At 33.9% G+C, this 21,541-nt stretch overlaps 1 protein-coding gene across 3 annotated transcripts in view; it reads right to left on the reverse strand.

The window, feature by feature from the left end:
• The window catches only part of STXBP5L (syntaxin binding protein 5L), a 190,429-nt gene that overhangs the window by 74,945 nt on the left and 93,943 nt on the right, over window positions 1-21,541 (reverse strand). For 2 of the 3 annotated variants that reach the window (XM_054700530.1, XM_037525474.2), the window contains exons 13-20: window positions 20,664-20,811; window positions 19,851-19,918; window positions 16,517-16,557; window positions 14,753-14,970; window positions 9,422-9,594; window positions 6,923-7,048; window positions 3,923-4,074; window positions 1,999-2,070 (exon numbers count right to left, since the gene is read on the reverse strand). In XM_054700530.1, coding sequence (XP_054556505.1) covers window positions 1,999-2,070; window positions 3,923-4,074; window positions 6,923-7,048; window positions 9,422-9,594; window positions 14,753-14,970; window positions 16,517-16,557; window positions 19,851-19,918; window positions 20,664-20,811 — 998 coding nt within the window. The remainder of the gene's footprint in view (window positions 1-1,998; window positions 2,071-3,922; window positions 4,075-6,922; window positions 7,049-9,421; window positions 9,595-14,752; window positions 14,971-16,516; window positions 16,558-19,850; window positions 19,919-20,663; window positions 20,812-21,541) is intronic. The other variant, XM_054700531.1, reaches the window with a different exon arrangement.

Here is a 21,541-nt window from a genome sequence, read left to right on the forward strand (position 1 = left end):
ATGGAACCAAATGGTGAAGACATGCAGGATCTCTGTATGTCCTTCTAAGGAACTGCTTTTAATTTTTTCTTGATGCAAAATTCAAGTGAACTCAGTAACTACAGAAGCTATTTCTACTCTCATTAGTCCAGTTTAAAAAGTCTCTTTTTGTGAACAAAGTTTGCTGTCATACTCTCTCATCATCATTTACTTGCTGAGCTCATACTTGTGGTGGGTGTATTATATTAAGAATTTTATATATGATCTTCAGATTCTTGTCATGCATTCTGAAAGTCAGAGCATATGCATAAAAATAAACACAAAAACACAGGTTGAGTGTTCACAAAATGGTTCAGACATTACTGTATACAACTACTATGTACACTGTAAGCATTTAAATAAAAGATTGGCATAATTAAATTATGATGGCAGTAGGAAAGGTTTACAATAGGAAGTGAAATTTGAGCAGGGCATTTTCAGAGGTGGATGATATGAGTCAATTATAAAGGTAACATGATACTTGTAAGGTGTTTTTATTAGAAGTAGAAAATGTATTTGAAGGTATAAATTATATTTTAGAGTTTCCTGACTAAAGGTTTACAACCTTTGTTTTCTTATTCTGAAGGCAATATAAGATTATTGAAGGGTTAGAGATAAATGAGCATATCTCATAACTTTAACCTTTACATCATGGTTGATATTCCTATAAAATCTTAATTATAAACCTGCTTCTTAATCTCAGTGTGCAATTTTTCTTCCTACTATAAATGCATTACCTATTACAGAAATATAAAGTGCATTAAAACTAAAAGAAGTAATTTCATGATCCAGAAATTTTTCTGTCTGTACAGAAAGGACACATTCTCACACAGTGTGAGAGTGGGAACATTCCAGCTTAGGAAGGCTAAAGTGGGATTCAGAAGTCTCAGTGTGTGTTAAAGTACCTGGAGACTAGTTACAGGAAAGGGTTTGGCTGAAACCCTTTATATCATAAAGGAGGAGTGTGAAAGACTAGTTTATGGCTGTCAAAAATATATATCCCAAGGCAGCAGGACATACCCAAAAAGTATATGCTCTACTGGAGTAGAAAACTAGAGGATACTTATAGGCAAAAATAAGTAATCCTATGGACACACCCCGAAAAATGTTAAGGATTTCATAGGGACTGACTTCCTTTAGCTAGGGGAACACGCCAATTAGCACATCAGTAGAGTTTTAATGTGATTCCATTCTGGTGAGGTGAAGTCTGAAGAAATTTAGGATACAATGTGTGTGTGCGTTATACATGTATATTTTATATAAATAAGGCCATATTATATGTATTAACTTGATTTTTAAACATAACATTGAGTAACCTATTGTAAACATAGTCCCCTAGAATATTACTAGTATTATCTGCACCTCCAATAATGCCCTCATTCCCCAAACCTTCTGTACCAGTGTTTAGAATTGCTTACTCCAGTCATTTCCAGATTTAATTTTGGTAAAAGCTATTGACTCTTATTTGTAACCTCAATTCCCCAACTTTAGTACCTAAAATCACATTAAAAATGTGCTTTTGTGTATTCCAGAAATTAGGAATACTTAAGAAATCTAAATACTTAGAAGAAGCAAATATTGTAATCCTAGTTAGAATAATTTTATAAATTGGTTAAAGCCACAAGGCTTCAAAATAAGAAAACATTCGAATTATTGAAACTGGCACATCAGGTTTATTATTTACAAAGACACTGTGGTTCTTCCACTTCAAAACAAAGGACAGTGACTTCTGGAATAATAGGACATGGTTTGAAATAAACAGTGGAACAATGGATATGAGTACATGGGTATACAACAGTAACTATTTGAAATATTTGTATAGTTTTGGTCAAAATTATCAGGTTGCACTTCCATAACAAAAGAAAAACTTGCATGCATGCTGAATGTGTTTTTTAAAAACACATTATTGAGCACAGATGTATGGATTTAACTCAAGCATTATGACTTAAAAAGCTATTTGCCTAATCTTATAGAACTTACTCTGATAGGAAGTACGGATCCGTTTCGTTAAATCAGGATAAAAGTTAGACAGGCCACGCATGCAAAAGTTGTCTTTGGAACATGCCAGAACACCAGCATCAGCAGCAGGCAGAGGAAAGAGAGAAAAATAGTCTAAAGTGAAAGGAAGTGATATCATACCAGAATCTAGTACAGCCAAGATGAAGAAATTGCAGCAAGTTTAGGTAACCAAATTAGAGGGGAGATATTAAAAAAAAAATAAATTAGAAAGAGGTGATAGATGAATGATGAGATGCTGTAGTAATTTTGTTTCATCAAATATCCTATAAAATAGTGACTTATTTCTCTTAATGTGCTTTTTTACATGGTAAATTTATTTGGCTTAAAAATTCGTTAACTCATTAATGGCTGCCTTTAGTATTCAGTATTATATTTTTAAAAGTGAGTACACGTTGTAGTCATTATACACTAAATACAAATGGGAGTTTATGACTTCAACATGGTTTCTCCTGATTTTAAAGTTATTAAAATTCTAAGTTCTAATCATAATTATTGGTGCCCAGCAAAGTTAAGTAAGTTTTATTACCTTTGTCAGAAGATTATGTTTGGTCATTCCACTTTGTGTATCCAGTGAACAACTGAGATGCTGCCATGAATCAATAGCTTTCCTGAATGAATTGGTGCTTTTAGCTTGCAAATGATGCCTACTGTCTCATTCATGAACTTTGAACATGAACATCAACTTTGCTGGTTTTTAATCTATCTTATCTTTCTTTTAGAAACCAACAGTGATAGAGACAGAACCTGCAATTTAAAGTTTCCAATATTCCTAATACATTGGAGAACTTTATGTCCCCTTAAAGTGTCTAAATTAGCAATTTGGAAAGGATTGAAATTTACAAAACAAAGATTAATATAGAGGGAAAATTTTAGTATCTCATGTAATTTTTCACTAGTCCAAAAGAAAACTTCCTTTATGATTGCATTCAGAAGTAAATTTGTCATACCTTTTATTTAGAAAACACCTATAGTCATATACTTTTATTTGAAAATGTATATTTCCATCTACAAGTTTAACAACTAATTTTTTTACCAACTTAACTAGGTTAGTGGGCAGAAAATATGCAAATTTAAAACTTTAATTGTCATATTAGAAAGTCTTTCTGTACTTTTTTTTTTTTAAAGATTTATTTATTTATATAAGCACTGGGTACAGTCAGAAGCGCGGGAGGGCGAGAGAATCCACCAGAGCCAGAGCGGGGAGCAGAGCAGGCAGAAGGACCGAAGTACACTGCTGAGGGGAGCAGCGGGCGGCAGGAGAGGTCTGCGCACCATGTGGGACCCCCCCTCCGGTGGCCGGGGAGCAGCCGGGGATCGAACCGGCGCTGCAGAGGGTGCGGGCAGCTTCGCAACCCAGCGCTCAACCACTGTGCCACGGGGAGGCCCCTTTCTGTACTTTTTAATTAAAAAAATTTATTGGTCCTGTCAAGAAAAATGTCATCTTTCATGGCATTTAATGTCTAATTAATTATGTTTATTGCATTTATAAAAATATCTCCAAAAAAGTCACTAAGCCCCAATGTAGAAGACAGCTAAAATATGGATTTAAAAAAATTAAAAGTAGTGGATGATCTAAAATTACATATTCTTAAAGGGGCCAGATATTTAAGAAGAAAATTATCCTGTTTAACAAAATCATTACAATCAGTTTTTTAGCTAGGTTTTCATAGACTTTTATATTTAATAATTTATTATTAAATGTGAGGTGCTGCCTGATAATTTAATATACTTTACATACTTTCTGTTCAGTTTTATTTACATATTATATAATGTTAATTTTTTTATTGCCATGCATTTGAATAGCATCACAGAAAAAAAGACGAAGTCTAAAAGTAATGAACAAATGAACTAATCAAGATTATAGCCATCTTGTTTTATTTCCTACCTGCAATGAACTGCTTGTTTTTTCGAGGAGACCGTGGTTGTCGTTGGTAAAGGTCACTTGATCTGTATAGGTCAATGGTACCCATGCTTAAGAGTACTGTCTTCTGGATAAAATCCACCACAGCTAAACCATTGCAGTTCCCAAATGCAACTCTGAGAGAACAAAAAAAAAAAAAAAAAATGCAAATAGAATGTATGGAGCAGCCATTATTTTTATATTTGAACTAAAATTAAGGCTAATGGAAAAAAATGTCTTAATGTTGGGGAGATCAGGCAATGATTGCTGTAAAGTCAGAAAGGATATCACATATTTATATAAGTTGACCTTTTTTAATAGCTTTGACCACTGAAAAAAGCAGGAATGACCTGCAATCATACCATATCAATTTTATCACATAAGTAGTGATTACTGATATTACTCTTTAACTTTTTGCTATGCAAGGTGGAAATAGGTCAAGAAATGTTAATACTTTAATAGTTACAAATGCTTAGGAATGTAATTTGATGCATTTTACAGAGAATGTATATTTAAAACAAAATTTTGCATAAAATTAATATATCAGATTTTGATACTGTGGTAGACTGAAGATATACTTTATTTAAAAAATTCCTTTTTCATTTGGAATTAACTATATCTGAGATATTAAAACAGCTCTCCTAAGTAGTCATTTTGGTTACTTTAACAATTAGGCATATACTAACTTTTTTTTTAAGATTCATTATTTATGCATACAAGAGCTGGGGTACAGGCCAGAGGTGTTGGTGTGAGAGGATTCACCCGAGACAGAGCGGGAAACAGAACAGGCAGATTGACCGAAGTACACTGCTGAGGGGAGCAGCAGGCGAGACAGGAGAGGTCTGCTGAGCCATGTGGGTTGCTCCCTGCAGGCTGGGGTACGAACTTGTACTGCAGTGGCTGCAGATAGCTTCATAGGTTGCATCTTAACCCCTTGCACCACCAGGGAGGCTCTATGCTAAATCTTTACTTCTATTTAGAACATGTCTTCTAGGTAAACTTATTTTCTTTCTTCCCACATGGGCTGCAGCACAGTAACACCGTAAACAGTGTTCAACCCATAGGTGAAAGAATTATAGACATCACTACCCTTGGGTCAGAAACTAGTAAGCACCATCTTGGCAACCTCTCATGAACTTACTACTAATACCACTGTCAGGTGGTATTTTGGAATTCCCATCCATATTATTAGGTCCTGAGGTCAAAATCCTGATGAGAATTCTGCCCATCCATAGGAAGTAGTCAAGGTAGCTGAGAGTCAAGTGATAAAGAGGCTCTACCACAAGTAAATAAGCAGTCCTGGCTCCTGCCAGACCCCACCTGCATGCTAGCAAGTGGGCCAGGCCTTCAGCAACCTAGACAGTCCACTTGCTGCCACAGCCAGCTATCCCCTGCAGCACAGAGAGATGGCTGTTAGAGTATTTACCCTTTACTAATTAGATCCTATGCCCCTGAAAACCCTGTGGGCTTTGCATACTGTTGTTGGCTCCATCTAAACTGCTTCAATGGGCATTCTAGTCACTCACTGAACACATCATAGTCCAGGATTACAGCCAAGTCAAACCAATGTATCACTGCTCGGCTGAAAGCCTTTCTTACAATGGTGTACCAACAGCAGTTAGGTAAGAGGCAAATCCATCTTTGATTTGAAGGAGAGAGAAAGAGCTTCCTAGACAAGCAAAAGTTATACGAGTGCATCACCCCATTAAAACAGCTTTTTAAAAAAAGGCTTAAAGGATTCTTTTAAACAGAAAAGTCACTAAATAAAAGCAAGGAAATATATTTTCATATATGTATATTCAAAAGTCTGTTCAGAGTCTGGAAAGATGGAGGTAGAGTGAAGAGGCTGAGCTTGCCTCCTCCACATATTCACAAGTAGGTGACAGTAGAACAAAGTCAACAATGCTTGAAAGACAAATGGATTACTTATATATTCACACCATGGGATACTATTGAGTCATGAAAGACAAATTGCTGCCATTCACAGCAAAATGGAAGGAGTTAAAGGGAATTACGTATAGTAAGCAAGTCAGAATGACAAATACTGGACCTTTACAGCACAGATAATCTGGTAAAATACAAAAACTAGCATATATCAGTAAATGAAATGAGAGCTCTAAGGTTAAGGGTGTGGAGGGAGAAAGGGACAAGAAACAATGGTGGGGGGCCTTCCTGGTGGCGCAGTGGTTGAGCTCTGGGTTGCGAAGCTGCCCGCAGCCTCTGCAGCACAGGTTCAATCCCCAGTAGCTCCCCAGCTGCTGGGCGAGGGTCCCACATGGCGCGCAGACCTCTCCTGCCGCCCGCTGCTCCCCTTAGCAGTGTACCTCGGTCCTTCTGCCTGCTCTGCTCCCCGCTCTGGCTCTGGTGAATTCTCTCACCCTCCTGCGCTTCTGACTGTACCCAGTGCTTGTAAAAATAAATAAATAAATAAATCTTAAAAAAAAAAAAAAAGAAACAATGGTGGGTTGGGGAAAAATATATATTTACAATGACAGTAATGAACCAATCACTTAGATAGCAAAGACTAAAAGATGAGAACAGTAAAATTAAAGCTAGAACACGGAATCAAGGAAAATAAATATTAAAGTAGTTTTGAAAGGTAGTAAAATATAAGTAGCTACCAACTGAAAAAAGATTGATAGTTTCATAAATCTTGTGTCTAAAACTTACGGTAACCATAAAGTAAAATATACATACACATCTTCGGAAGAAGGTATTCAAATGAAATACAAGGAGGAAAAGGATAGAAAAGACAAAAACAAAAAGTTTAAGTGTGAAAACCCCAAAAGCCTTATAAAATTAAAAGTGGAAATACTGAAAACAAGTTTGACACTGGGAGAGAGCAAATAGTATAAGAAAAATAATTTAAATGTAAATTATGGCTGTGTTCAATTAATAAAAATCCAAGTAAGTATTTTTCATTTTAAGGGCATCTATCAAATATATTAGAAAAATAATACAAGTTAGAAAGAACACTTTACTTACATTCCATATGCTGAGCTTACAGCAAGACTAGTAATCTGTTGGGGAGGTTCACCATCTACCCACACCAATTGAATCACGAGTTCTGCTTGATAGCCTGGAGGCATCCGCACTGGTCGAGTCTTAACACTAGAGAAAAAGAAAAAGCAATTCCGTATCATACAGTTTAAATAAGTATGCTCATGCTTATCTTCTGATTTTACCTAGAATCTTCCTACATAAATACACAATATCCATCTTTGAGGACAATATACAGGTTGACAGCGTCCTCTAGCTTTCTCAAAGCATACCAAGGCACTTGTGATTGCTTCATTTTTTCTTTAAGTAGCTTTTTAGTCAGTCATATTCACAACTTCAATTCACCTTTAACAATTCTCTTTTTACTTTTAAGTACAATATTTTATTTGTATTGTTTTTTTCCTCACATAACATTTGTTAAATCCATAGCAGTTTTAATGCACAACAATAAAAATGATGACCATTAATCTATTACCTAAGAGTTCAAGATATTCCAAACTTGTTCCTGCTCTTACCTTGAAACCACAGAGCCCAAATTACACAAATGTGTATATTTGTAAGAATTATAATATTGACAAAAATAAACAGTTGGCTAGTTGAGATGGTTATTTATCAACCAATATATATGAGAACCTAAATCCAGCAGGAAAAAAAAAAGATTTAGAAATGGATACCAACATGAAATTTAACAAAGCACGGATGATAGCCAACTCAAAAACCAATTGTATAATGTAATTCACAGAATAACATACTTAGCTCATCCTGCTGTTTGGCTCCTCAGAGCTTATACTAAATATACAATTGTAAATATTAAATGCTTTTATTAGCTTGTTACTTTTTACTTCATCTCTACTATCTATCCAATTTTTGACTTTACTATTTTCTCCTCTCATCCCTTTTTAAAAAAAATTATAGAAAAATATCTAGGTCATTAGAGATCCAAACTTTATCAGATAGGTCTTTGATTTAATAAATCAATATGCCGTGCTTTCTTGGGCATTTTGTTCACTTTCTGATTTTCCTTTTAATAGAAATCAATTAAATATGTAAAATTTTAGCATTATGATAGTTTCCCATTTGCTAACATTTTGTGATAATGTTCAAAAATGTTTCTCCCAATAATACCCACTTATATTTTGTGGGAGGAAATCAATTATAAAGATTATAACTGCTAATTGGTGGTAAACTAATTTTTCTCCTACACTTTTTTTAATTTTTATATTCCCCATACAATTGCAACTCCCTTATTTAGGTTTTCTAGATTCCTGCTATGAGTGAGACCATCTGGTATTTTTCTTTTTCTTTCTGGCTTATTTCGCTGAGCATGATCCCTTCCAGCTCCATCCATGTTGCTGCAAATTATATGTGTTTATCGTATTTGATTGCTGAATAATATTCCATTGTGTGTATGTACCACATTTTCTTGATCCAGTCATCTATTTTTGGGCATTTGGGTTGTTTCCAAAGCTTAGCTATTGTAAATAGTGCTGCTATAAACAATCTGAGATACCATCTTACACCAGTGAGAATGGCACATATTAAAAAAACTAGCAACAACAAATGTTGGCGAGGATGTCGAGGAAAAAGGAACTCTCCTGCACTGCTGATGGGAGTGCAAACTGGTCCAACCACTATGGAAAGCTGTGTGGAGATTCCTCAGCCTACTAAAGATAGAGCTTCCATATGATCCAGCAATTCCACTCCTACGTATTTACCCAAAGGACATAGAAACATTAATTCCAAAGAGCATCTCCTACACTCTTATGAAATACCGGAGAGTTTAAAGATAAGAAATAAGGAAATGTTTTCTCTGGAGTTCTCTCGGGTAGCAGATTCAGATTTCTTATTGGACTCAGAAATTCCTTACTCAGAATAATCCTCCAACTAGCTAAAACTGAAAACTGATGTGACAATGTAGAAGCAGTAAGCAGTACTTTAAGGAAAGTACATTCTTTTATACCCTATTTCTAAAGCATATAAACAATTAAGATAAATATTATGGTCTTTATTAAATTTTATTTGATTGTGAAACTAAAACATGTGTATATATATTGAGACATAATTTATTACCAAATAGTATCAGTTTAAAGAAATATACAGTATTCTAGCAATCATCTGAGAAACCCTTGTTGTAACATTATATTCTTGTAATATACAGTGAATTTGGTTTTCTTTTTGAAAATGCCCTAACATACTTTTTCAATTGTGAAATACCACAGAAGTCGCTAAGTTACTGCCCTGCCAAACATTTTCCCATTCTGTCAAAACTATGTTTTCTTTAGGGTCCTTATGATAGGAAATAAAGGAATTAGTAAGTGAAGAATGAAAATATTGTGTCCTATTCATGACTGTTTCATGAAAGATCAAAGTATCCCTTGGTAGATCACTGGACAAGGCTAAGACAGAGGCATGATCGACAATGACACAGTTTCAAAGAATTATATTAATATATAAAATTGTTTTAAATTTGGTGACAGATCTTACTTGAGGCAAGGAATACTGTCCTTTGTTATTCCTTCACTGGCCACAGTGTTAGTACTTCCAGAAAGGCTCCTTGAAGAAGGAAGCTGGGATGAGAGATCTGGAAATGGAGGGCTTGTTTCTGGTTCCGGGGTAATAATATCTTCAACATCATACTGAAGTCGTACCTCTAATGACTTAAAAAAAATCCAGTTAATTGATCATAAAGTCACATTAAAATACCTGATGATTTTAGAAATTATTCATTGTTTTCATATTAATAAGTTCAATTTATAGTAAAGCTGAATACCCCAAACTGACTTAAATAGTAAATAACATGGAATATTCAATGGCATTCACAAAATATGTAAAATATTTAACTTTAGAATTACAACAAAAATATCAGTAGAGGTAAACTTTTTGTATAATAAATATTCCCTAACGTGTAAACTATTGATAAAATCCCATACAGAGTAAAGTAAGAGAAAAAACCGGTGATGGTACTCCAATGAGAGAAATTAAACTGGGCATGTTTGTATCTAAACATACAAATTTTTATTTGTAGGAGGCTTCAAAAAATTCCATTTTGACTGTGAATTAGTTTAGTGAAAATTTTCAAAGATTAACTACATTTTTCTTTGTTGCAACCATTTGTGTTTTGTTTAATTTCATGAGTTTGGTGAGTGTTACCTAATGAAAAACAGTAAATTACACTGAAATAGACAGGCAATTCAAATTTAGTTTATTATGATTGCATACAATGCTTTAAAATTAATCTTATAAGATAATCATTTTCTTTATACCGTAGAATATTTTTTTAAAGAGTTCTTTATGCATACGAGAACTGGGGTGTAGGCCAGAGGCAGAATTGGAAGTGGAACAGGCAGATCTACTGAAATACACTGCTAAGTGGGGGCAGTGGGCAAGACAGGAGAGGTCTGCTGTGCCATGTGGGTTAGATGCCTGGCCAGGAATGAACTCATGCTGTCGCAGCTGGCAGTTGCTTGATAGTGCTGAGACTTTAACCCCTTGTGCCACCAGGGAAGCCCCCTGTAGAATTATTTTTGAGGGTAAAATCAATAGCTAACAAAAATATAATCAGTTATCTCAAAAATACAAAAACTTCTAGTGACAGTAACAATACCAAGCATTGAGAATAAGCTACGTTAGACACTGTTAGACTCTTTAGACACTGCTAATAAATTATATAATTACCTGTAAAACTATGAAATTGCCATCATTATTTCAACTTTATTATTACTTTCAATTTTATTTACACAGAAAATTATGTAGGTGATGAAAGTAAATCTTACCTGACTTTTCTTACTAATGGAGACATCTGACATACTCAGAATCACAAATGTTTCACTGATACAGCTAGAATTAAAATCTAGGCTTTTCTTTGGAAACAACCCAAATGCCCAAAAATAGATGACTGGATCAAGAAGATGTGGTACATATATACCATGGAATATTACTCAGCATTCAAAAAAGATAAACACATGCAATTTGCAGCAACATGGATGGCGCTGGAAGGGATCATGCTCAGCGAAATAAGCCAAAAAGAAAAAGAAAAATACCGGATGGTCTCACTCATAACAGGAATCTAGAAAACTTAAATAAGGGACCAGGAAAATGAATAACTTTAAGAAAGTGAAAATCAAAATCAACAAAAAACTATGAACCAGAGACACTTTTAGGGGGGCGGGGGCGGGATTGGGGGGGCTGCAATTGTATGGGGAATATAACAATAAAATTTATTATTTAAAAAAAAGAAAAAAAAATCTAGGCTTTTGGTTTAGTTTGGTCAGTTCCTTTTTGTCTCTCTGTAGTCCACACAGAGTGATCTATCTTTGAGATATCCTGTGTGTGCTTGAATTCTGTACACTTGTGTACTCTGGTAAAATGTTTTTATAAATATTAAGTCCATCACATCTAATTTGTCATTTAATGTCACTGCATCTTTTTTTGCTTTTCTTTCAGTATTCTATTTATTGTAATAAAAGTGACATTAATATCCCCTTCCAATATTGGGTTGTGTCAGTCTCCCTTAGGTCTGTTAATAGTTGCTTTTATATATTACATTGCTATTATGGTGGGTGCATATTTATTAATAAGTACAATGTCCTCCCCTATATAATATCCATTTGCCTCATTACTTTTTTTTAGCTAGAAATCTATTTTACTGGTGTGAATATAGTGGATCCTGCTTTGTAAAAGTTTTCTATTGACTTGAGTACCATTTCTTAAGCCCTTCACTTTAACTATTTGTCTTTATAGCTTAAGTGAGTCTTTCATAATTGAGATAGTTTTTGTTTTGTTTTAATCTATCCAGTTACTCTGTACCTTTTGATTAGTGAGTTTAATTCATTTAAATTTATGGTGATTATTGATATATCGAGGACTGGCTACTGCCATTTTGTCTTTTGTGAACTTTCTTTTGATAGAAGAGCTCCTTTCAACATTTCTTTAAAGGAAGTCCATTAGTGGTGAATTCCCTCAGTTTTTGTTTGTCTGGAAATGCCTTTAATTCTTTCTCATATCTCAAACTGCCTTTGATATTCTTTTTGTCTTGAACTCTTCATGGTGTCACCAATATGCATCTTGGCATAGGTATCTTAGCATTCAGATAAGCTGGTGTTCTGTTCGTTTCATTTACTTGTGAATTGTTTCTACCCCAGTTTTGGAAGTTTTCAGTTATTTTTTGCATAAGCTCTGTTTCCTTCTCCCTCTCTTCACCTTCTGGGATACACATTATCCTTATGATACCACTCCTAATGGAGTAAGATAACTCTCATAGCATTTCTTCAATTTTTGCATTTTCTTTCTCTTCTGCCCTCTGGTATTTCCAGGTTTCTATGTTAGAGCTCACTGATTTGTTCTTTATTAGACCCATTATGTTTCTGTATTGCTCTAAAGTACTTTTCATTGAATTTATTGAGTTCTACATATTCTGAATCTATTAGTTCTTTATTTAAACTTTAATCTCTACTCGATTGGAGGCCAGATCCTCAGGTATTAGCTTTTAAAACTATGCCAATGTATATAGTCCTGTGGGGATGAATTTATAAACCCTGCTGGCTTCCAGTGATATGGAGATGTCCTTTGGGAATAGTGGCAATAATAAGTGTCCTGGTGCCTTCAAGAAAGGAAAGTTTTAGGTACCAGTAAGCTGTAGCAATGTCAAAGGTAAGATGCAAAGATAGCATCCCCAGTCTGTTTGAGAGCTACTGTTGTTCTTGAGGAGATGGGGAGGATGGGTGCATGGTGGTCTGGTACAGACTGGGATGGGGTACTGAGTCCATTGAGTCTAGAAATATGGAGGGAGTATTAAATTTCTCTTCAGCTCTGGCTCTAGTACAATACAAATGCAAAAATTCCTCTGTCTCCAGAGAGAGAGACTCTTGTCCCCTGGCAAATGCTTTAAGATTAGTTAATGAGTGCCTTCATTTATGACTTAGGTGCTTTTCAAATTGCTAGTTTTGGCCTGAGTCCCAGGGTAAGTGAGTCTGCATGCTTGTCTTTTAAGTGCTAACTCTACATTCTTCATGGTCTCTTGGGTTGCTAGGTTTTTAATTTTTTTTTACATCTTTGTTCATCTTTAAACAATATTTGCTGCCCCTCACTCCCTCAGGTGTAGTCCCCATAGAGTTTCCTTCACCAATGCACCCGTGCACCATCACCTCAGTCCCCTGTGCTCCTCCCTCCCTCTCCTGGCTCCTCCCCTGCAGGATGTCTCTGATTTATAATTGTCCATTTTTGCTTTGTTGTATTTTGTACTGTTATTATTTTTTTACTCAGATGTCTTATTGGGTTCCCTATATTCCTGGAAATGAAACCATCCAATAGTTTGCTTTTTCACTGAGCATAATTCCTTCTAGCTCCATCCATTTTGCAAAGAATGGCATGATTTTATCTTTTTTGATTGCTGAATAATATTCCATTGTGTATATATACCACATGTTCTTGAGCCAGTCATCTATTTTTGGGCATTTGGGTTCTTTCCAGGTTTTACCTATTGTAAATAGTGCTGCCATAAACATGGGGGTACAGGTGGTCTTTTGAATCACTGTTTTTGTGTCCTTTGGGTAGATCCCTAGGAATGGAATTGATGAGTCATATGGTAGCTCCATTCTTAGTAGACTGAGGAACCTCTAGACAGCTTTCCATAGTGGTAGGACCAGTTTGCACTCCCACCAGCAATGTAGGAGAGTTCCTTTTTCACCACATCCTCGCCAACATTTGTTGTTGTTTTTTTGATATGTGCCATTCTTACTGGTGTAAGGTGGTATCTCAATGTGGTTTTGATTTGCATTTCCCTGATTATAAGGGATGAACATTTTTTCACATGCCCGTTGGCCATTTCCATTTCCTCTTTGGAGAAATTTCTTTTAAGTTCTTCTGCCCATTTCTTGGTGAGACCATGTCTCCACCTCTCCTATCCATTTTTGGTGTAGTCCCTTGTTAAGAAGTTGTTTAGCTTGTCCTTAGATTTTTTCAGGGAGAGTTGTTCCATATATCGCTGCATGTTTAGCATGTCTGTGGGAAAAGGTGAACCCAGAAACTTCCTATACTGCTATTTTTTAAAGATTTATTTATTTATTTTATACAAGAACCAGGGTACAGGCCAGATGCTCGGGAGGGTGAGAGGATTCACCAGAGACAGAGCAGTGAACAGAACAGGCAGACTGATGAAATACACTGCTGAGGGGAACAGCAGGCGAGACAGGCGAGGTCTGCCGCGCCATGTGGGACCCTCTTCCGCAGGCAAGGATCGAACCAGCGCTGCGCTCAACTGCCTGCGCCACCAGGGGAGGCCCAAGCCTGGGGTTTTAAATAATATACTTTAAGAGGATAAGAATTTTAGTTGTTGCTGTAGAACAGTTACTTTTAGTAGATAATCTTAATTTTCTGACACCATAGTAAAATGGACTGGGTAGAGAAAGGTCCATTATCTAAACATGCTTTTATTTGCATTTAACTTATCCCATAAGTTTCATTATTTTGAATAGATTATTTCATTAGTTGAAAAAGTAAGATTAGGTAAGGCAGCCCTATAATTATTCCCACCCTATAAAAATGTTGCTATAAAAAATCATTAAAGCAAATCTTATTGAACAAAACTATTAATTTGACATTTATCCATACATCAGTAACTGTAAAACCTATAGGCATTATCCCATCTACTTAATACTAAATTTTGACAGAGAACTACTTTCATCATTTTAAGTCAAACTTTTTAATATAATACCAGGTATCAAGGATAATTAAAAAATTACTGCCCACACACAGCAGTCTGGATGACTTGATTGCTTTTTTTTAATAATTGTGAAAGTTAAATTTTAAAAGACTTACCACTATTTCTGTTGTAATTTCATGTCTGCTGAATTTGTAAATTATCACATATGCAGAGACTCCTGATACACAGAATATTCTGCTCTCCGGACACCAGTAAATCATCTGAATGGCATATGGATCTTCCTCTACAATTTCACATGTTTGTTTTCCTTCTCCTACCTTCTGTTTTTCAAACACTTTTGAAGTTTTTAGCTTGTACAACATCTGCAGAGTTACTACAAGACATTGAAAATAGTTATCTTCTAATTTAGATTTAATTTTTACATACTTTTTCATATCAGTACAGTTTAGCTGGAGGGAGATTAGCTGGAGGGAGATTATAGGGGAAAAAAACATCTATTAAACATATACTATATACCCAAGGAATATGTAGGTCCTTTGTATGCTTGCTTGCCTCATGTTATCCTTAGTAAAGTCCCATGAACTAAATATTTTTATCTTCAGCTATTGATAAAAACACTGGGGATCAGAAAGTTTTCAGTGGAAATACTGAACCTCCTAAGGGAGACCTCTCATTTTTCATGATTTTCCTCTTGACTTGCTAGATGAGCTTTGTGGTATTTTTAGAGGGTTTAATCCTTCTAAGAAGGATTATCTGTGTGTTTATATCCTATATATAACTCCCTTATAGAAAAGCTCTGATTCTACAGACGAATCAAGAGGAAAATTTGGGAATTCTTTCAAAAAGTGCATTGTTATTACCAATTAATGATTACCAAGTAAAGGATTTCCTTTTTGTATTTTGAAGATAAAATTTCCTGTGACATTCATTTCAAATTATTTAAATATAATCTAATTGGCACAGTTATCATTTTTATTGAATATGAAATATTTTATGTATGTAAAGCATATAATTTATTTTCCACCAGCCACTTTCCATTCCATTTTATTTCCATTCTTGACTGGTCACCCTACCTGCTGGACATTTCTGCTGGATATTTTTACTTGTATTTCCCAGTGCTATTATGAAATCCAAACCTCTAAAACGTCCTTGTATTTATATTTTACTGATTATTCATCCTCAGAAACCTGAAGCCATTGCTGATTTTCCTGATTGTCAAAATCTTCCAAACCTCACATTAAATGTTCCCCATTAAAATATCCTTCCTTGATCTGACTGGTTCAAATAAACCCCCCATTTCTGATAACAAAACCCAAAAAACTAAATACATTTAGGGTTCTTACATTGTTTTCCCTGTAGTTATATACATGTTCTCCTTTATCTTCTCTATGACTATCTTCTGAAGAGGATGTATGGGTACAGTCAAGTCTTAAATATCTCTGCATGACCTTCAGCATTGAGCAGAATGCCTATTTATTCCTTAATGTACAACTCCTTTTTAAATTCTTAAAATTTATGTAATTTATCAAATTTTCCCTTTTTATTCTCACAAGACTTGGTAGGCAAGTGGAGAAGAATAGTGAAGACAAGTGAGACATAAGTACTTTTCTAAGACCACAAAGTGGAGTGAAAGAAAATTGTTGAACAGAGTTAATCTGACAAAGTCTAGTACATTTTCTAATGTAACTTGCCTCTCATAGGTTACTAATAGAGTGGTTTATGTTCTTGTTTATATTATAGAAATATAATAGACATAAGACATAACTTTAAATTTATCTAAGAGTAGATTCTTGTAATATAGCCTTATATGTATGCTAAAAGTCTATCTGAAATGTTAATTGTCCAAACTAAATAGTGGTAAGTGAATGATTATTAACCAAGTGTTTTTTGTTACAGAAGAGAAACTTAAAAAAACTTACTTGCAGAAGCATCCCAAAATTTTATTGATCCATCTGCATGACTAGATGAGAAATAAATCAGCATTAATTAAAATATACAAAGTTAATATAATTCTAAATGTATGAAAATGAGTTACTGTTAAAGTTTGGTTCAAAAATATCATTCCACTGAAAGCGTTATATACTAAACTACTTGCAAATTGAAAACACTGGTTTTATTTTTTAAACAATATGCAAAAGAAAAATAATTACTTTGATTTTACTGTATGAAGATTTTATGTGAGATAGAGAACACTGAAAATTGGCAAGTCTTTAAGAACTCATCTGGAAAACAGAGGATAGCTACTTCCCAGCACATTTTGTGGGATTAGCTATATCCTGACATTAAAACCAGTACAAAATATTACATGAAAAGAAAATACAAATCAAATACAGTCAAATATAGGCATAAAAATTGTCAATACTATTAGCAGATATTATCAAGTAATATATAGAAAGGAATACACATGAATAAGTTGGTTTTATCTCAGGAATGTAAGATCAGCTAAATGTTTAAAAGAGTCAAACACCATATTGTAATCACAAGATTCTGTTGTTACATGTATATAATTCTTACATGTTTTTTATTTGACATTTTTATCAATACATAATTTATTGTCATAATAACTTTAGACTTAATGTCTATTTTGTCAAAAATTAATATAACTACTCCACTTTTTTTTATAATTTGCATGCAATATCTTCTTCCATCCCTTATAATTTATTGTCATAATAACTTTAGACTTAATGTCTATTTTGTCAAAAATTAATATAACTACTCCACTTTTTTTTATAATTTGCATGCAATATCTTCTTCCATCCCTTCACTTTCAACATATCTGTGTCTTTGTATCTAAAGTGAGTCCTAGAGAAAAAAGTTAGATCATGTATTTTTATCCATTGTCAATCTCTGCTTTTTAATTACAAAAGTTATTACATTTAGTGAAAGTACTGAAAAGTAAAGACTTTATTTTCTTTGTCATATCTTTTTTGGTCCCCAGTTCCTCCACTACTTTCTTCTTTTATGACTTATTTTTTTTTTAACAATTTGCTTCCCATCTTGTTTCCTTTTCTACATATTTTAATTTTTTGTCAGTGGTAACCCTAGGCATTAAAATTAGTCTCTTAAATTTGTAACATTCTAGTTTGAAATAATACTGAAACTCTGTTCCAGTATAGTACTTAATCCCCAAAATTTATAATTATTGTTTCATGTATTTTTTCAGTCAGTTATAAGCCAAAAGTAAAATAATATTGATTTTACTATCACCCATGTAGTTACATTCACTGTTTTTTTTTCTTCATATGGATTCAAGCTACTGTCTTTCCATTTCACCTTTACCTATGCCCATTACTATTTTTGATAAATTGGGCCTACTAAAAATAATTTCCTAATCTTTTTTTTTTAATCTGGAAATGTTTCAGGTTCTCCTTCAGTTTTGAAGAATAGTGTTTTGTTGGATAAATCCTTTAATATGTTTTTCTTTCAGCACTTTAAATTTGTCATCCCACTGCCTCTGTCCTCATGGTTTTATATGAGAAATTGACTGTTATAATCTTATGAGGTATATATACACAATGGAATATTACTCAGCAATCAAAAAAGATAAACTCATGCCATTTGCAGCAACATGGATAGAGCTGGAAGGGATCATGCTCAGTGAAATAAGCTAGAAAGAAAAAGAAAAATACCAGATGGTCTCACTCATAGCAGGAATTTAGAAAACCTAAATAAGAGACCAGGAAAAAGACTAATTATAATAAAGTAAAAATCAAAATCAACAAGCAACTATAAACCAGAGACACTCAGGGGTGGGAATTGTGTGGGGACTACATCCAGGAAGAAAATGCATACATTGTGCAAAAATAATGTAAAAAAATATAGAACATTAAATATAAAATTAAAAAAGAGCCTATTGGAAATACTCTATATCAGCTCTTCCTTTTGTTTTTCAGGTCATAATTTTCATCAAATTGGGGGATGTTTTCATACATTTCTGCAAATATTTTTTTTCTGCTTCTTCTGAGACATCCATTATGTGTATTTTGTTAAGACTGGTGGTGTCCCACAGGTCTCTTGGGGTCTATTTGTTCCTTTTGCCCCTCAGACAGAATCATCTCCATTGAACTATCTTCAAATGCACTTACTCTTTTGCCTGCTTACGTCTGTGGCCAAATCCTTATGAGGTTTTCATTTCTGTTACTGTACTATTAGCTCCATATTTCTATTTTAATTCTTTTTAATATCTGTCTCTTTATTCTCATTTTATTGTGATGCCCTTTACTCGATTACTTTCAGTTCTTTGCGCATTTTTCAAGACAATTGATTCATAGCCTTGGAATAGTAATAGTAAATTGATTCAAAGTCTTGGCAGTCTTAGGGATAATTTCAACTAATTCCTTTTTCCCTCAGATGAGCCACATTTACTTGTTTCTCTGTATGCCTTGTATTTTATTGCTATTGAAAATTGGACTTTTGATTATTATAATGTGGAAATTGTGATAATTATACTCTCCCTCTTCACATACTCTCCCCCTTCACAAGTTTCCCTGTTAATGCTTGTGTGTTTTTATTTAGTAAATTTTCTAAACTATTAAGATTGTATTCCATTAAGTTACCAATTAATGATTTGGCAGTGATCTCCTTGTAGCCAACCAAAAATAACAACCCTTTTCCTGGCCTTTGTAAATTAATTACATGTTAGGGAATTGCTTCAGTACTTAGGCAGGTTATTTCCAAGTCAGACTTTTAGCAAAGTGCTTAAACTTCATCCATGAGGGAAATCTTAGGGTCTTCTCAGTATGTGTCCACTGCTGGGCATGCTTATGGATTTCTAGATTCTTCACCATAAGTGGGTGCCTTACAAAATTTTATTCACAAATGTTAACTCCTCCCATAACCTATTCCTTATAGGAGTACAGTCTATTGTTATCCTTGTACCATAAGGGGGAGAATGTATGACTCTTCATCACTGCTGGACAGTGGTGGGAATTGTTTTTCCACATGAACTTATTAGACACCACAAGTGATGGGTTTCATATCCATCTACCATGGTGGGATCCACCTCCCAGCTATCTATGTAGCCTTTTCTGATATCCCCTTGTGGGGAAGTTGATAAACTGTGTTTCAGATTGATGTTATATGTCTGTTTTCAATGGTGTGATTCTGTCTTTCATATTTATATATAGAAGCCATATCTTTTTTCTCTCACCCATACTATTAGTCTGCCTAGAATACAATTATGGGAATGTGTAAAAATTCAATGAAATATTTAGGTTGATGAATTGATAAACTCATAAATCACACCCCACTTACCCAGTAATAATAATTTCTGGATATGTTTGTGTGCCAAGGTTCCAAGCTCCTCCACTGATAGGCCACACCTAGATTATCCAAGAAGAATATTAAAATTTATATTTTGAAACAATCAGGAATGACATACTTAGCTATATTCTAATCTTTTCATTAAACAAAAGCTTCCAAATGCATGGTTCTATGTCCTTTAAAAATATAGATTTTAACCAGTATTACTGTTAATATAAAATCTCAATATTTTAATCATATAGTGTTGATACATTTACAACACATATTGTCTGCCTACTGTCAAACAACTTAGTGCCATTTAATATAAAATATAATGTAAATCATGACCCCTAATGCTGTCTATCCTAACAGTTCTGTGAAAGTAATAGAAATCATAATAGGTGGCCTGCAATTGTTAAGTATTTTACAATTATATGTAACTCTAAACAATGTAATTCTATGAAGTAATTTAAAGAAATAAATTTTGATAATTATCTTGTTAACCATTGACTGGGAAGAGGTGGTTAACTAGAGTACACTATTTTGAATTTCTCAAAACATAATCATTTAAAACAATTAAAAGGCATATCTTGTGATACAAATACATGCTAGTTTAAATATATACTTACCTATCATGTACATCTACACACATGTACAAATATATATACTATATAACATTTAGGAAATTTGAATTTCAAAAGTTGTCTTCTATAGATGGCTGGTTATGACTTCAAAGGGATTTCATTCAAGTGAGAAAGAAAAAGGGAAATATATTTATATCCTTATCGTGTGATCATATAAGAAAGCTTATTTTTATGATTGTACCTTATTACTGTATCCTTGTTTTTTATGCTTGACTCCTGTAGAGTAGAGTACTAGAATCAAATCAGGCGGGCAATCGGCAAAATATGCTGTACACGTAACTGGTGACTCATGAATGTCCATGGGATATGGATTTTCAAAGATTGGAAAACTAAAAAATGAATATGTAGCATTTTACAATGAAAAAAGTAACTTTCATAAAATTTTAAGCAGCATAAAACAGATCAAAACACTTATACTGGTAGAATTTTAAGTGAATAAATTCAGTTTCTTTTCTGTAATTCAAAAACTCCACAGTAACACAATATTTTGAACTGAAAATATGCAGCAATTTGACTTATCACTGTTCATTAAAACACTCAACTAGATACTTATAAGATTTTTATCTAATTACTTAACTTACAAGTATTAAAATATTTTAGTAAATTTTGACATGCTTTCCCAAGGGAGGTAATATTTAGGCAAGTTTTTTGCAGGAATGATTGAAAAATGTGTGTGTGATTATGTTTTAAAGATCATTTCCTATTAAACTTGAGAACAGAGATGATGTCCATCAGTACAGATTTTGATGTTTTGTATTGTCTGCTGCAGTAGTTCAATAATACTTTTATTGTGTGCCATCTTCCTTTATTCAGTAGGGTAGCAGATGATCAGATAGTATACTATAGAAGTTTGCATAATAATTGCATTTGCATAAGGAAATGTGATCCTTTTTTTGTGTCCTGACTCTCCAAATGCATCAGGTATTACCTTTAAAATCTTTCAGTGTTCCCTAGATTCTCTTGGTTTAGTTTTCCTTACTGAACTAAATTACTCTTCTATAATTCTAACAAAACAATATTACCAATTATCTATAATCCTCCTATATTTTAATTGCATTG

The sequence above is a fragment of the Talpa occidentalis genome, unplaced genomic scaffold (genome assembly GCF_014898055.3).
Source record: "Talpa occidentalis isolate TD23 unplaced genomic scaffold, MPIMG_talOcc4v2.1 talOcc4.4, whole genome shotgun sequence".
In the NCBI taxonomy this organism is placed as follows: Eukaryota; Metazoa; Chordata; class Mammalia; order Eulipotyphla; family Talpidae; genus Talpa; species Talpa occidentalis.